This window comes from Balaenoptera musculus, chromosome 2 (genome assembly GCF_009873245.2).
Source record: "Balaenoptera musculus isolate JJ_BM4_2016_0621 chromosome 2, mBalMus1.pri.v3, whole genome shotgun sequence".
Lineage (NCBI taxonomy): Eukaryota > Metazoa > Chordata > Mammalia > Artiodactyla > Balaenopteridae > Balaenoptera > Balaenoptera musculus.
Window position 1 is genome coordinate 170,493,001 of NC_045786.1, and position 16,072 is coordinate 170,509,072.

General features: G+C 62.3%; 1 protein-coding gene across 3 annotated transcripts in view; it reads right to left on the minus strand.

Moving 5' to 3' along the window:
- Nucleotides 1-339: 339 nt before the first annotated feature.
- The window catches only part of CCDC85C (coiled-coil domain containing 85C), an 83,491-nt gene continuing 67,758 nt past the window's right edge, over nucleotides 340-16,072 (minus strand). The window contains exons 3-7 of one of the 3 annotated variants that reach the window (XM_036842583.1): nucleotides 14,969-15,007; nucleotides 10,351-10,458; nucleotides 5,433-5,519; nucleotides 4,466-4,564; nucleotides 340-3,553 (exon numbers count right to left, since the gene is read on the minus strand). In XM_036842583.1, the coding sequence (XP_036698478.1) occupies nucleotides 3,464-3,553; nucleotides 4,466-4,564; nucleotides 5,433-5,519; nucleotides 10,351-10,458; nucleotides 14,969-15,007 (423 nt within the window). In that variant the 3' untranslated portion in view covers nucleotides 340-3,463. The remainder of the gene's footprint in view (nucleotides 3,554-4,465; nucleotides 4,565-5,432; nucleotides 5,520-10,350; nucleotides 10,459-14,968; nucleotides 15,008-16,072) is intronic. The other 2 variants (XM_036842585.1, XM_036842584.1) reach the window with 2 other exon arrangements.

Here is a 16,072-nt window from a genome sequence, read left to right on the forward strand (position 1 = left end):
TTCTGGACCCTGGGGGCCAAGGAGCAGGCAGTGGAGGAACGCTGCCCAGGAGAGGCCTGGCCACCGGCCAGACCCAACCCCCTCCCCAGGCAGGACCCTCATGGGGCAGCCTCCCACATCCAGCGCCTGAATGGGCTTTCTTGGGAGGAAGCAGTTGAGTTTCAAGCTGGTTTGGAACTGTCAGTGTCCCTCCGTAGACAGGTTCCTGGGTTAGACCAGGGTTTGGATTTGAAATGCTTCGCATTTCTGGCCTATGACTAGATAGAGGCCATGGAGCAGCGCCATCCACCCTGAGGGGCCCCATCACCCAAAACAAATGAGCACTGCGTACCCACCACGGAGGCTTGCAAAGAGCCTTTATTTATCTAGCGCAAAGTATACACTATCACAATCTTCTCTGTTACTCCTTTTACTAAAATAGTTCAAATCAATGTTTTTACCACACTATCAAAAAGTTCTAATTTTTTTTCTCTCCCCAAATCAAAGTGGTTCAATAGAAGGTAGAAACGGGCACAGGGGTCCAGGGCTCCCAGCTCTGCCCAGAGCCGGGGAGGGGGCGGCCCCAGTACTCAGGCGGTCACATCCGACAGAAGATAGATAGATAGAGCGCGGCTGCCGGCCTGGGGACAGGGGCCAGGCGGTCCGCCCATTCCCAGAGAGCAGCACAAATACTTCCCCCACGTTATGAAAAATATACACCTCTACCGCTCTGCAGTCATGCATTTCCTTTGTTTCTAAAAAAAAAAAAAAAGTCAGTAGTATGTATTGTTTCCTCTCAAGTTTTCAAGGAAAAAAAAAATGAAAGGTCACTTTTTTCTCTTTAAACACTGATGTGTGGCTAATAACTTTTGGATAAAAATGTGCTCAGTGGATTCCGATTCCAGGATGGGCTTGGCCACCTGGGATGAGGCTGGAAGGGTGACGTCCATCACAGTGGGAAAGGAAGCCAACAGCTCAGGTGTCACACGGGGCTTCGGGCGCTAGAATCAGTGTTTATGAAAGGACACCAGGTTCAGCAACACCCCACCACGAGCTCTCAGGGCTGAGGCTCCAGATGGGAGGAGGGTCGCCGGTGTCACCCTCTGCACACTCCCTGCTAGTGGCAGAGCGGGGACTCGCCCAGAGCTGGCCCCCAGGACCTCCTCCCAGCCGTGGGCTCCCGCGTGCGGCGCGCAGAGGCGCTGCAGGCTTTTCAACAGCTTACGTTAAAAGAGATGCTGTCACAGGTATGGGTCTGCCCTAGAAAGCCATTCCCATGCAGTGCTGGCTCCGGGACACAGGCAGGGGCAGGAAGGGGACGTCGGCACCAGCTGGTGCTGCCTCCATGGCGGGCGGGAGGCTGCTTCTGGAGGGAATGCCTGACCCACTCCCTGGACGCCACCGCGGCACTAGGGGACAGGGTCACCTCCCTCCGGCAGGGAAAGGTCCCTTGGAGGCTGTTCTTCCCTGGGTCAGTTTGCAGGAGACCTGCAGTCACCAGGATACCTGACTTATTGCTTATTTTCAGTGGTGGCCAAGCCAGCCTGACCCAGACGTGACACACGGGTTCTCAGATGTGGCTCCCACCCAAGAGACCCAGACCCCCTCGAGCTGCTCCGTGGTTCTTTGGACTCCAAGACCCGGGAGGGGGCCTCTGCCCTCCAGCTGACTGCCCACCCGGGCAGGAGTCACCCAGAATATGACCAAGGATGTTCACCCAGCTCCAAGTGCACACCCCTAGTGACAGGGAACTCACCACGTGACCTAGGGACCAGCTCCTCCCAGAGAGCCCACAGCTTCCTATAACACCCAGGGCAAGAGGACCGTGCCCGACGCTGTCGCCGGCCCCCGTTCCGCGCTCCTCGGGCACAGTGAGGGCCGCGGGCCTTTCCCCTGAGTGTCGACCCAAGGGTGCCGATGGCAGACAGGCGGTGGGGACGGCTCAGAGTCCCCGCCGGGGAGAGGGACGGGGCAGCCTCGTCCGTCCCCTCACCTGGTCCCCATCCCTCACGTGAGCCTTGGACGAGGCCTGCCCGATGCCAAGCCAGCCTCTCGGGCTCTTCGCTCGCCCGTGCGCAGAGCTCTAATTACTGCTGGAGTCCAGCGATGGGGGAGGAACTGCAGATGGCGGGTGGACCGGGGCTGGTTACAACAGTGGCCTGTCCCCGCCCTCCAGGCTCTGGGATCTCGTTTGTGATACGCCACTGATCGCTTACCCCCTCTGGGCCTCACTGCCCTCGCACACAAACTTTAAAATTTACATGTCTCGCTTTACAGTTTATACATGATCCTTTTACACTGAAGGTCTTATTGGATCCCCAGAGCCCTGCAAGGAGGGCCTTAGGCTGCCCACTCTGCAGGGGAGGACGCTGAGCTCAGGAAGGGAGGTGACCGCCCACCGAGAGGAGGCAGCAAGGCAGCGGAACTCAGCTGGGGCCTCCGCCCCACCCAGCCCAGCCACCAGCCGCCTCTCCAGCAGGAGGACCCCGTTGGCTCGCGTGCTGTGAGTGAGGACACAGGCTGACTAGAGCAGATGGCCTCGAACCTCTGAGCCCTCCTTTCCCGACCAGGGGCCCAGAGAGGCTGAGTGACTTGCTGAGGGTCACACAGGAAAATGAAAACCAGAGCGAAGCAGGGCTCCTCCCAAGGAGAGCAGAACTCCTTCACCTGCAGCCACGCAACTCCGTCCACAGTGATCCAAGAGGGGGCCAAGCTCCGGGGGCAACCGTTCCTGAGCAGAGGCCCAGCCACGGCCCAGTGCCACCCATGCGGAGAGAGAGGCCCAGCCCAGAGACTCTACACAGCCCATGATGCGAAGCACAGAAATGGAGGCGCCTCGGGCCCTGGGCAGGAGGGACCCAAAAAGATAGGGCACAGCCTAGGACAGGGTGAGGGGACACTGCAGAGTGTGTGGCCAGGGGTGGGGGCGTGAACTCTAAAAACAAGCAGAGCCAGCAGCAAGGAGGCCGGGCCCTGGGGCCAGAGGAAGGGCCGCGGGTGAGTTTCCTCGTCCACGACTCTGGGGACCCAGTGCTTATGGAGCCAGTGTTCAGGCCACAGCAGGCGGGTCAGAAGCGGTGCCCCGTGCATCAGTCCAGCTGCCAGCGGCCTCTGTCCAGCACAGGTGGCAGCCGGGGATGGAGGGCTTGATGAGGCGCCGCTCCACCAAGGCTGGGCACAGCCTGGCACGGTTCCTGGGCCGGACATTGCTGAGCAGCCTCAGCCTCTCGCCAGTGGAGCCCAGAGCCCGGGCCCCAGAGCAGGAACGAGGCTGTCCAGGCCGCTCTGCCGCGGGGAATAGTCTTCCCGGTTTGCTGGTGTGTGAGAGGTGGGAAGTGGAGTCGCACCCCCGGCAGCCAGGCCACAGCAGGCAGCGTCCTATGTACAATTCACCACGGAAGAAGAAGACAGTGGCTCGGCGCGAGGGCCTGCCCACGTCTGGGGACCCCAGGCAGGGCCAGTCCACGTCCACGGAGGAACGGCCCTACAAAGGCCCTTTGAACTGGTTTCCAGACAGGTGCTGCCGGATGGAGGGCTTGGAGCTGGCGGCATCTCCCAGTTTTCTCCAGACCACCTGTGGGGAGGGGCGAGCTGTGAGTGGAGGGCCCATCCCAAGCCTGCCCAGGGGCCTGTGCGCACAGACTGCCCCATCGCTCTTCAGAATCACCTGCGTCCCGAGAGCCATGGGGCCGGGAGGGGACACGGAGGCCGCGTGAGGCCCAGAGACCCTCAGAGTACGTCTTTGCACGTCCACCCTCACAACCATACCTCCCACCCCGAGCAGGTCACGTCTGGGGGCAGACTTGGCCTCGTGGCTGTCCAGTGGGGCCTACAGACCCAGGAGGCGGCAGAGGAGGGGGACTCGGGACACCCCACCCCAAGCAAGGCCCAGGTACAGCCCCGTGATCCACCTTCCCTGCTGGCTCCCTCACGAGTCCAAAGAGACCACGCGTATTGGCCAGGCGGGTCGGGGGATGACGCTCTGCCTCCCCAAAGACCCAGAGAAGCCCAGCTTCCAAAAGCCAAGGCAGCCAGCTCCAGGGTGGAGGGTCCCGCAGAATGGAGCGTCCCGCCTGCACCCCCGGGAGCACCACCTGTGCACTGGCAGCCAGCAGGGGCACCAGCATGCTGGGAGGCTGGGAGCCAGACAGACATCAGGGGACAGGGGACAGGGGCCAAGGGTCAGGATAAATGGGGCGGCGAGCAAGACCAGAGATCAGGGACCCTGTTCTTGGGGAGGGAAGGGGGGAAGGAAAGAAGGAGGGGAAAGGAGAGAGAGAGGGAGGGGAGGAAAAGGGGGAGGGGAGGAGGAGAGGGGAAGGGGGAAGGGAGGGGGGAGGAAGTCAAGGGGACAAAGAGAGGCCGGGGCTCCCGAAGCCCCAGCACCTGCTCCCCGCCCCCCAGGTCACCGGCCCCTCCTGCGGGGAGTAAGGGCGGCACAGGGACCGCCCCCCAGGTCGCCCCTGGCCCGGGCCAGGAGGCTCACGTTGCACATCTCGCGGACGATGGCCTTCTCCTTCTCACTCAGGTCCTCCTCACAGCTGTCCTGGAGCTGTCGCTCCAGGTTCTCATGTACCTCTAGCACCTGCAGGGGACAGGTCCCAGGGTCAGGGGCAGACGCCACCGGGCAGGCCTCAGGCAGGTCGCCCTGAGCCCCGGCTGCAAACGGGAGCCGTGGGGTCCCGGGACGGAGGGGTGGTGTGCAGGGAACAGGGGCGTGGAGAGGCAGAAGGGCCAGGTCGTCCTTCCCCCCTTCGCGTCCTCTCCCCGCAGTACAGCGACACCGAGGACGCCGCACGAGGCAAGCAGCACCCCGTGTCAGCGCCAGGGGCAGAGCTGAAGACCGGTCACGCGGGAGCAGAGAGGACAGGTGGGGTGGGGGCCACTGTCACACAAGGGGACTCACTCCGACCCCGGGCCCCCACTTGGGCCTCAGGACGGACAGCCCAGCTCACGCACGTCAGGGGTGTGTCCCAGTCACCGCCCGCACGGGCGCCAGTGTGCCGTGTCTCTGCGGCCGTGCCGGGCCTCACACCCGGGGGACCGGGCGCTGCGTCCGCGGTGCGCATACACATGAAGGGACGGGGATGCCGTGGTGGGAGATGCACCCCAGGGCGCACCCGGAGGCCCTGAGCAGGGCGCAGGAGGAGAGTGGGCCTGGGAGACCTGAGCCTCGCCCCCCAACCCCCATCCCCGACCCTGGGGAGTGCCAGCCCTCCCCCTACCTCCCCCAGGCCTCAGCTTCCCGGGCCGCTACCCAGCACCTCCGAATCCCCCCTCCACGGTGCTCCAGGCAGCCACGGCCACCCAGAGACCAAAGTCCCCGCCCTGTGGCTCAGCTGCCCCCAGGCTCAGAGAGGGCAAACGTGGGGTCCAAGGTCACAGGCTCCTGAAGTGCAGCAGGGATCTGGGGGCCCCCGAGGGAGCGGGAGCCGGCAGGGCCTGGTCCTCACCTTCATGGCGTGTACGACAGCCTCAGGCTTCTGTCCCGCAGAGCTGTAGCCGCCCGAGGACAGCTCAGGAACCGTGCAGGCCGGGCCCTGTGGGAAGGAAGTGCGTCTCAGCTCGCCCTGGCTGGCTCCCAGGTGGCAGCCGCAGGTGTGACCAGCAGCTGGGAGAGGGCACCGCGTCTGCGGGGCCAGGGCCCAGGCTGGAGGAAATGGGGGTGGAGGTGACGGGGGAGAGGAGGCTGGGCGTGGGGACTGGGCCAGGGCAGGGGGGCAGCATCGGGACTCCCCACACACATCCCGCAGGCTCCTCTAAACAGCCCACAGGGAAGGTCCTGCTGTCTGTTTTGCAGGTCACCCGGGAAGATGCGAAGGACCTGGGCTCCAACCCCAGGTGGCCTGCCTCCTAAGGCCCCTCTCCCTCCCCGGCCTCCACCCCCCAGGGCATTCCCGGGGCTTCCAGCCCTGACCCTCCCAGTTCTGTCTGGCCACCCAGGAACAGTGCCACCTCATTCTGCCAAGACCCTAACTGGCAACCATGTGCCCACCTCCCACATCAGCCTGGGGGGCCGGGACACAGGCCGGGAGAGGAAGGGATCCACTCCCTGCCCCTCTGCCCGCCCGTGTCGGAAGCCGAGTGTCTGCCCGGCTTCTCCCCGGCTGGCCAGCGCCTTCTGGCCAGGTGTCCATGGGGCAGAAGACAGGGCTTTTGCCTGGGGCTGCAGTGGGGACCCCGGCCCCAGAGCAAGGTCAAGAAGGGATCAGGGCCGCACAGAAGGAGCCCACACACAAGGAGACCGATGGAACTGCGGGGCGGCAGGAGCCGGGAGGTCAGAAGACGCTGGGAGGGGACCTGAGGGGAACCGGCAGATGCCGGAAGGCAGAAATTAAACACCAAGAACACCCCAGGGAGTGCGTGATGGGGAGGAGACCCTGGCATCCTTGGGCATCCTTCGTGTCTCTGAGTCTTGGTTTCCTTCTCCGTCAGTGGCCCCCGATGACCCCTCCAGAGACCAGGCCAACTCAGTGAGCTCGGCTGATGAGGCCATCACCCTGGGACCCTGCCCAGGGGTCCTGGGACGCTGTGCGGGGACCCTTGGGGCCTGGAATCTTCCACCACCAGCAGCCACCCTCTGCCTTCTCCCCACCTGCCCACGTGGCCCGGACTTGCTCCCAGGGCCTCGCAGGCTCGCCCTGCTCTTGGCTCCAAGCAGAGGCCAGACCCCACAGCCTTGATGTCCGGGAGAGCTGGGCTTGGGCAAGGTTCTCCAGGCAGGCCCGACCCGCTCTGCACCTCGGTTTCCTTGTCTGGACCACAGCTAGGGTCCCTGTGTCCCAGGGTGTATGGAGAGCCCTGGGATGCTGTTTCCCTAACTCTGGCCCAGGCTGCCCGGTCTCTGGTTCCCGGCCGGGTGCGTCATGCGGGGGAACCAAAGCGGCTTCTGGGAGACAGGTTGGGGGCGGGTCACACACACATAGGTGCGCACCCTGAGGCAGAAGGCTGCCCTCCCCGCTAAAGGCCAGCAGGGGGCGACAGCACACAAGTACAGCCCAGGAAGGCGCCCGGCCCTCGGCTCCTCTGGCCTCAGGTCCTGTCTGCGCCTGGGGCTCCCTGACCGCCTGCGCTGCAAGGGGGCCGATTCTGAAGCAAAGGCCAGGAGTGCCCGGGATAGGCTGTGCAATCCAGCCCTTTCCTGGGCCACCCCACCGAGCGGACGGCAGGTGCTAATGAGAGCGTAGCCGCGGCATCCTGCGACTGAAGCCACCACCGGACAGCGGTCAGGACTGCGACCTTTAGAGCATTTCCCAAACCCAGCTCACCGCTGCAGGCCTGCCATGGCGGGAGGACCACAGCCTGGAGAGCCCAGTGATGCCTCCCCCCGACTTCCTAAGAGCCCACTCGGAGCAGAGCAGCCCGCGGAGTGCCGACTGCAACCCTCGGCGCAGACGCTGTCTTCCTATGCTCCCACTTTACAGATGAGGAAGGGGAGGCTGCACGACTTGCCAAGGCCACAGAGCTAGTAAACCAGGGGGCCGAGCCTCCAACCCGGGTCTGTGGGACTCCAGCGCTGGAGCCAAAAGCGGGGAGATGCGTGTACACCCAAGAGCACTGAACACAAGGCGTCCACACAAGTGCCTGTGCAGGGGTGTTCAGAGAAGCAGGAGTCACAATAGGCAAAAAATGGAAACAAACCCATGCACAGCAACTGATGAACGACACACAAAATGTGGGGTACCCACACAATTTTTGGACATAAGATTTTGTCCAAATTTATGTGGACAATAAAATTTGACAGTAAAAAGCAATGAAGGTCTGACACATGCTACAATGTGGATGAATCTCAGAAACGTGGTGCTAAGTGAAAGAAGCCAGTCACAGAGAATGACATATTTTATGATTCCGGTTTATATGAAATATCCAGAAAAGGCAAATGTGGAGAGGCAGAAAGTAGATTAGCGGTTGCCAAGGGGCTGGGGGCGGGGGGTTGCGGGGAGGGATTGCTAAGGAGCACGCGGTTTCTTTCCAGGGTGATGAAAATGTTCTGCTGTAATGACTGCACAGATCTGTGAAGATTCTAAAATCCACTGAAATGGACACTTAAAAATAGTCAACTGACCAAAAAAAAGTAGGGAAACCAGTTTCCCCAAGGGACCTGTCGAAAGCCTCGTCCTCTCAGACGCTGATGGGTACAAGCTCCGTTGCTCGCTCCACTGACAGGTAGTGGGTGGGAGAAGTGGGGAGGGTGGGGACATCCAGCTGGGCAGGGAGGAGGTGTCCCCACCCCACAGGGTCACCTGCTTCACCTCGGGATTCTCTGACATGTGGACATGCAGGTAGCCTTACAGAAGATGTGCCCACACCTAGCTGTGGAAGAGACGAGGCCCCCGGCAGTGTCAGAGCACAGGGGGTCCCCCCCACAACAAACCTCCTCTCCCTGTGGACCCATGCGCCCTCCAGGGCCCAGCAAGGGCTCAGCGCCCTATAAACACCACAAGAGGCCTGGCCTCTGAGCTTCCACCTCAGCTCCGGCCCCTCTACTGCCTCCTCAGCAGCCTTTGTGGTTGCCCCTCCCACAGGACACCATCACCCTCTCCGTCTGCCCCAGGAACCTGCCCCCAGCCTCGTGCTGCACGCTGGCCCCTGGCCTCCAAGCCCAGCTTGGCCTGGTGCTGGCACGCACTAGCCGTGCGACCCTGGCAAACCGTCCCATCCCATCCCACCCCACCCCGGTGGGCCTCAGCTTCCTTCCCTCCAAAGGGGGGGGTGACAACCCATGGCATGCAGGCAGCCTTAAGAAGGCACAGGGAGCCCCTCCCAAGGCCTCCTCCAGGAAGCCTTCCGGAAGACTCATGCCCTCCGCTAGCACTGAGCAGCACTGCCAAGGCCTCAGGGGCTCAGCCTGGGGGAGTGAGCTCCCTCTGCTCACATCTGCACATCCCAGGAGCCAGCCAGGTTTGCACGGCACTTTACAGTTTGCAGCTCACCAAGAAGACTTCAGTGCCCAGTACCGTCAGCTGTTAGGATTCCCACAGTCGATCAGAATGAACAGAGGGCAGAGGGTGTGAAGGGCTGGGGGAGCCACTCCTGTGGGGGCAATGCTGGGCTCTTCAGAGCCCTTCATCATGGGGCCTCTTTCAGCCACGGGGCTCCTGGATAAATATTTGGATTATCTGTCATCGGCAGGCTTTGCTGCCTGCACAGCGTCAGCAGCTACATTCCCGGCGAAGGTGCAAGGGCCTCAGAAGAGGAACAGCAGAGCGCTCGGCCAGCAGCCAGTGGCAGCATGAGCCTGCTCCTGCCGGCGCAGAGGCCCCGGGAGGAACCCTGGGGCTGCCCTTACTGGCTGGGATGGAAGGGAGACAGCAGGGCTGGGGCCCTGGGGGAGAGTCCAGGCCCACCTTGCAGTGACCTCAGGCCAGCTCGGTTTCTCATCTGTTCCGTGGGGGCTTCTCATCAAGTCCCTGCCTTGTTGCAGGGCTTCTGTGTGTGGAGAGCGCCCAGCACGGCCCTGCATGTAGCAGATGCTCAATGAACATCTACAGAGCTCACGCGAACGCGTGCTTCTTGGGAGGTAGTTTTTGCACATTCACAGATTTGTGCAGTCATCCAACAGAACATTTTCATCACCACCTCCCGCCGCCTGCCAGCCCCTGGCAACCACTAGTGTACTTTCTGCTTCTGTAGCTCTGTGTATTCTGAATACAAGAATACATCCCTCGGTCACAGAGGGATGACGGGCACATTCACCTGCAGGGAGCAGTCCTGAGCCGGGCATGCACACCCCAGGGAGCTGGCCCCACGCTGCCCTCCCTGTCCCACCCAGGGCAGGTCAGAGCCCAGGCGAGAAGCCAGGATCACCCTGGAGGCGCCCTGGTGATAACGGAAGCCCACAGTCATAAACTTGAGCTCCTCCCCCACCTCCGTTACAAAGTCTGGGGTAGTCGCCCTCACATGCACACAGGGCAGCCCCACCCCAAGCTCCAGCGCCAGCAGGGCAGCAACTCCCTGCTGTGTCCAAGGAGTGACACAGGCGGACGAGTTGCACAGAGAGACGGCGGCTGGGCCTCGTGGCCTCTGCCCCAGCCCGCGCTGCCGGCAACGGGATCCCAAGTTGGGCCTCCACCTCTCACCACCACGCCGGGCCCTTACAAGGTTCTAAGGGTCGAGGGTGGAGCGTCGTGGGTCGGGAGCCCAGGCGCCGTCCTGGGAGGGCGGAGGAATGACGAAGGCCACTCTGGACCTGAGCCCAAGCCTTGCCCCGGAAGCAGCTCGGGCAGAAGTTGAGAATCCCAATCCCAGCTCAGCCGTGGACCATCCTCGTGCCCTGGGCAGGTCACCAGCCGGCCCGAGGCTCACCCCTCCACTTCCGGAGGTGGGCGGTCCACGTGGGAACAGTGGGGCTCGTGGGGGAGGGACACTTACATTCTGCCGCGCATCCTGGTAGGAGGGCGGCAGGCTGGAGAGCTGGGACTCCGAGTGGTACGGGGAGAAGCCTTTCCGCAGCGTCCGGAACTCTCCGGAGCCTGCCTGCTGCGTGAGAGAGAAGGGGAGAGGGTTAGACGGCAGGGGCGAGGGGCTGGGCTGAGCGGGCCGAGGATGCTCCCGTCAGGCCCTCGGACTGGACTGCTGGACGAGGCACGTCTGCCGGGTCCAGGCGGGGCTCCCTCGGCGGGCCCCCGCTGCTCTGTTCCTCACACCTGCCTGGAGGCCCGGCCTGTGCACCCTCCCTGCCCCCCCCCCATTTTATCTGTCCTCACGGCCACTGTCATCAGTAGCTGTTGACATCCATCTCTCCGTACAAGTGTCAGAGCCACGAGGCCAGGGGCTTCATTTCGCTCCCTGCTGTGTGTGTTTTTTTTTTAATATATTTTTTTAAGTATTTGTGTGTTTTTTGTTTTTGTTTTTTGGTTTTTTTTTTTATGGCTGTGTTGGGTCCTCGCTTCTGTGCGAGGGCCCTCTCTAGTTGTGGCAAGCGGGGGCCACTCTTCATCGCGGTGCGCGGGCCCCTCACTATCGCGGCCTCTCTTGTTGCGGAGCACAGGCTCCAGACGCGCAGGCTCAGTAGTTGTGGCTCACGGGCCCAGCTGCTCCGCGGCATGTGGGATCCTCCCAGACCAGGGCTCGAACCCGTGTGCCCTGCATTGGCAGGCAGACTCTCAACCACTGCGCCACCAGGGAAGCCCCTGCTGTGTGTTTTATAAACGTTTGTTGAATGGCTGAATAAACAGGTGAGTGAATGAGGGCGTGGCTCTCCCCGCCCCGCCCCCCTCGTTCCTCTGCTCCAGCATCCAGCACTCGGGTCCCCGAATGGCCTGGGGAACGGCCTCTGCAGCCCCTGGGGCCCACGTCCTCGGGGAAGTCCTCCCGCCCCCACGGGGCTGGGGCTGCCCGAGGGGTGAGCGTGCACAGCGGCCTGACACGCTGCCCGTGACCTCCGCCGTGAGTGTGAGCCCCGGGCCTCAGCCTCTGTATCCACAGGTACCAGCGCAGCCGGGGTCACGACCAATGAACGCCCAGGGCACGCTTAGAAGGAGGGGGGGGAAGCAGGAGTGAATGAATGAATGAATGAGTGAATGAATGAATGAACAAGCACATATTTGGCCTTAGGTGGTTCCCCTCGGGGCAAAGCAGAGCCCCCCAGAAGCTGGGGCTGGACCCAGAGAGGGGGAGGACCCAGGGGTCACGCTCAATCCAGTGGAGGTCCCCCGGTCCCGCTGAGCAGAAACCTTGGCCTCTGGACCCTCTGCATCACTACAACCCTGGGGTGGTGCTTCTGACCCCAACACCCTCTTCTACTTCAAAGGAACTGCGGAAACACTTCTGGGCAGATAAAATGCAGCGGAACGTCCCATAAATCAGCAGGCCGTTGAGTTGCCCAAACAAACCCTTGGAGGGGAAGAGGCCAGGGCTGGGGGGAGCAAGACGGGGCAGCAGCCGAGCCTGGGGGCCCCTCCTCCTGCTCCTCAGCACTCCCCTGCTCTGCCCGGCAGCCCCTGCACACACCCAGCTTCCCCCCGCCGGCCGCTGGACCCAGGCCCCCATCTCTCACGGGACCTCCAGCCTCACCAGCGCCCTGGGTTCTGCTTTCCCGCCCCCATCAGACCCAAGTCAGACCCCCCAGGTCTCAAGGGCTTGGGCCTTTGTAGATGCCCTGTAAGCATCTGTAGGACAGGAGTGGAGGCGGCCAGGGGGAACGTGAGAAAGGCAGTCACTCCCCTCATTACCCCACTCCCATCCCATCCCCACCCTAGGCTCCCACCCACGGAAAGCAGAGACCAGCCGCCTAGCTAAGGACTGTTCCCGTGGCCTAGGGAGGACCGGAGTGTGGCCAAGGTCACCAAGGGACACAGAGGGGAGAGAAGTGGGGTCCCCTGAGTTGCAGCAGGGTCTTACCGGGGGACCTCGGTCACAGTCCTCTATCCTAAAATGGGACTGTCACGCACCGACCAAGGCCTGTCTGGGTTAACCTGAGGCGTTACAGCCCAAGGCATACTGACCCTCCCTGGCCCAGCCAGGGGTCTATCTGAGCTGAGCCTCTGACACCAGGCACCAACAAGAAAGAGACACCGCCCCTCGCCCAGCACTCATTCACCCTCCCATGGGGATCCCCCCTTCAGGGCACCCCTGCCTCCCTGGAGGGTCTCACCCCCAGCTCCATTTATAGGCAAAAATCCCAAAACCAATTATTTTCCTGGCCAGATCTCTGTGACAGTTACACAATCTTCTCCAGTGGAAAGCACGTTCTAAACTCAACACGCTGAATGTCCGCCCCTGGGGCCGCAGGCCTCTCACTGGGGCCCCGACACAATTCTGCAGGCACATCCCCACCTGCCTGGCGAGAGAAAGCCAAGGGACCAGGTGCAAGGCCCGGCTGGCCCAACACACACACACACACACACACACACACACACACACACACACACACACACACACTGGCATGGGTCTGACCACAGGGCCAGGCACTGGAGCCACTGCTCTCTCCCGTCGGCCCCTGGGACCAGGACGGCGGGTGCTGCCCTGTCCTTACCCGCACCCCGTCTAGATTCTGCTCTGGGCTGAGTCTCCCCTCCTCCACAGCTCCTCTGATCCCGGACCAAATGGGTTCAGAAGCAGCCCACGTGCCGCTACTGAAAACACAGGTTTGTGCGTCTCCTCCCTCCCCGCAGATAATTCCCTGGGGAGGAGGTGTGGGTGCAAGAGGGTGGGGAGTTCTTAATTAGCAGCGTGCAATTCCCACCCCTGCCTCCGGTGATGTCCGTAACTATTTGCGAGCCCACAGCACTTATGAGCAAGCGACAAAGCTGGCGGGGAGAATGTTGGGGCAACGTCGCTAATGACGCATCGAAATGAAGAAACATAATTGCACTTAAATCCAAATTAAAAATCCTGCTATTCTCCTCGTGGTGCCCTGGAAGACGAAATCCCTAGGGTTTCACCACTGAGATGGAGCGAAGCTGAAGTGGCCTTCTGGGGTGGCAGGGCGGGCAGGACACAGGGCGCACCACTGCTCCCCAGGAGAGGACTGCCCTGCCCCCCCCAGGCCCCCTAACGGGGTCCCTCGGGACACAGGGAAGCGGATCTGACACACAGAGCAGGAGCTGGAACAGGGTTGCCCGGATCCTTAAAAGGGAAGGAAATGACCCAGCGCGGCAGCTACAGCAACGGCCGCTTCCACCCCGCCCTGGCCCCCACGGAAAAGCAGCACAGGAGTTCTGGACCGGGAGGGAGGGACCCAGGAGGCTGCAGAGCCTCCCATCCCACTGTCAAGGGCACCGGGACCTCCGTCCAGGGCCATCACTGCAACGCTACCCAGCTCAGAGCGGGTCGCGGTGGGTGGTGTGAACTCAGGCTACCCCAGCCTCTCCGGGCCTCTGTGGGGCTGCAAGGGGGCTCCCAGCAGGAGCACCTAGTGATCGCCTGCCCAGGGACTCCTGCTTGCAACGCCGGGGGCTCCCTGGAGGCCACCTGCAGATCCTCCTGGGGAGCACTGTCAAAGGAGGTGCTGAACAGAAACGGGCCAAGGGCAGAACTCAGAGAAAACAAGGCCAGGCGCCCACCTCCCCGCCCCTCCACTCAGGGCTCCTCCCTGGGGGGCCGCTTTCCGGGCTCCCTCAGAGGCAGCTACTCGCCCTGCCTTCCTGGTCCCAAAGGGCTCTCAGCCCCTCAGGTGGGCCGTAGGCTACCACAGGACATGGTCCTACTGTGTGCACCCAGGCAGGGAGGCAGTGCCTGACAGGTGAAGCGAGGCCTGCCACTGCGGAGATGGAAGTTGGCACCGACACGGGGGCGCCCAGGCGTCCCCATGTGGCAGTCTGCCCGCAGGTGGCCGCTCAGATCCCCAGACCCAGGGCCCACAGGCCGATGTGTAGGCAGTGACCAGGGGCAGGACCCCATCAGTGGGAGCCATCCCTCAGCCTGCCAGCCCTCGTGGCACAGGGAGGTGTCGGTGTCTCCATCACGGGGACAGGGCTCCGATCCCAAGTGACACCAGCCCCGCCTTCCGAAACCCTAACACAGGGCAGTCACGCCTGCCTCCCAGGGGTGGCAAAGCTGTAGCGCTCGGAGAGGGTGGGAGCCCAGCACTGGGCTCTGGTGGGTTCTTCCTTCCTCCAGGCATCCCTGGAGACCTCACCAGCTGGGAGCCAGCACTAACTCCTGCGGCCTCGGCAAGCCCTCACCCTACCAGGCACTGCAGGTTCTCCTGCAAAGTGGGGATCTCGACCTGCCCCCTGACCTCACAAGCTGGGCAGATCCGGTGAGAGGTGGGAAAGGAGGGGCCTGGGTGGAGCATCGCAAGAGGCTACTGTCTCATAACTTTGCTGTTGTTTTGTAAAGCTGGGCAGTAACGCCAGCTCAGAGAGAGGGCGGATCCCACGATGAATCTAAAGGCAGGACCAGGGCACCCAGGTGGTGGTCAGCTCCCAGGAAGAGACGGGAGGGCGCTGCGGGGGGCACCCAGAGCAGACAGGGCATCACACAGCACTCCAAGCAGCCCCCACCCCACACAGCACTGCAAACAAGCCCTGCCGGGCAGCTCTACCTGAAGCCAGCTTCTCGGGCGGCCATAGGGGCGGGGCAGCTGGAAGGGAAGAGAGCAAGTGTCACCCAGCAATGCCAACCACGACCCTCACCTCTGCCCTCCCTCCCCTGGACACCCATTAGCCCAAAGCCACCAGGACCTCGGCTGGGCTGGAGCAGGGAGGCCAAGGGCCAAGGTCGGGGTCCCCAAGGCGCCTCACAGGAGCCCCATGTTTTTAGAAACTCCAGATTGCACGAGGACTGACAGCGCGCCTGCCACACGCCAGGCACTGGGGCCCCAACCCCTTCACAGCCCTCCCCGAGGCTCACACCGGAACACAGCTGCCCTTCTGAGAGGCACCCCGAGATCCCAGCCAGCTGGGCAAGGCCAGATATCTGCCTGTCCTCGGGGCGAAGGTGGCCTGCAAGGTCTCTCATGAGAACATACGGGTCCTACCAACCAGATTTACCTTCTTTTTTTCCCCTTTAATTTTACGAGAACTCATTAGCAGGCCGTGAATTAAAGGGGCTGCAGCGTGGCCGGGGATCCAGTGGGTTCTTCCGATTAGTGCTCAGACGAGGCAGCGTGGCGTCCACGTGTGGTTAACGCGTGGCTGATATTCTCACCCGCAGCTGGCACTGCCCCCTACTCCCATGCAACTTCAGGTCCTAAACCATTTTTCAAACTCGGATGTGTGTACCGCCCAGAACCACGTGGCCTGTAACTGATGGGTACCGCGCTGACCAAGTCTCAACCACAATGACCGTCATCCCCTCATGGGTCCCCTGGCAGGACCATTACTTGCTCCGATGAGGTGAGTGAGGGGCAGGCCATGTAACCTCTGTGGAGGCAGGTGGGGGACTCTGGAGGGTACAGGTGTTGCAAAATCCAAATCCCATCGCAACTGAGTGGATCTGAGCAACTCGCCAACTTCCAGGTCTCTGTTTGCCTGCATGTCAATTGGGGTCCAGAAGGACACTCAGCTGCTGGATGGCCCACAGGCGAGGTCACAGTGGCTGACCCATGACCCTTATCACCAGTCAGCCCCAGCCCTCAGTGCTTTCTGTGATTTGCCCTTTAATCCTGGGGCAGACACCACTAGTGTCCCCATTTTACAGTTGGGAA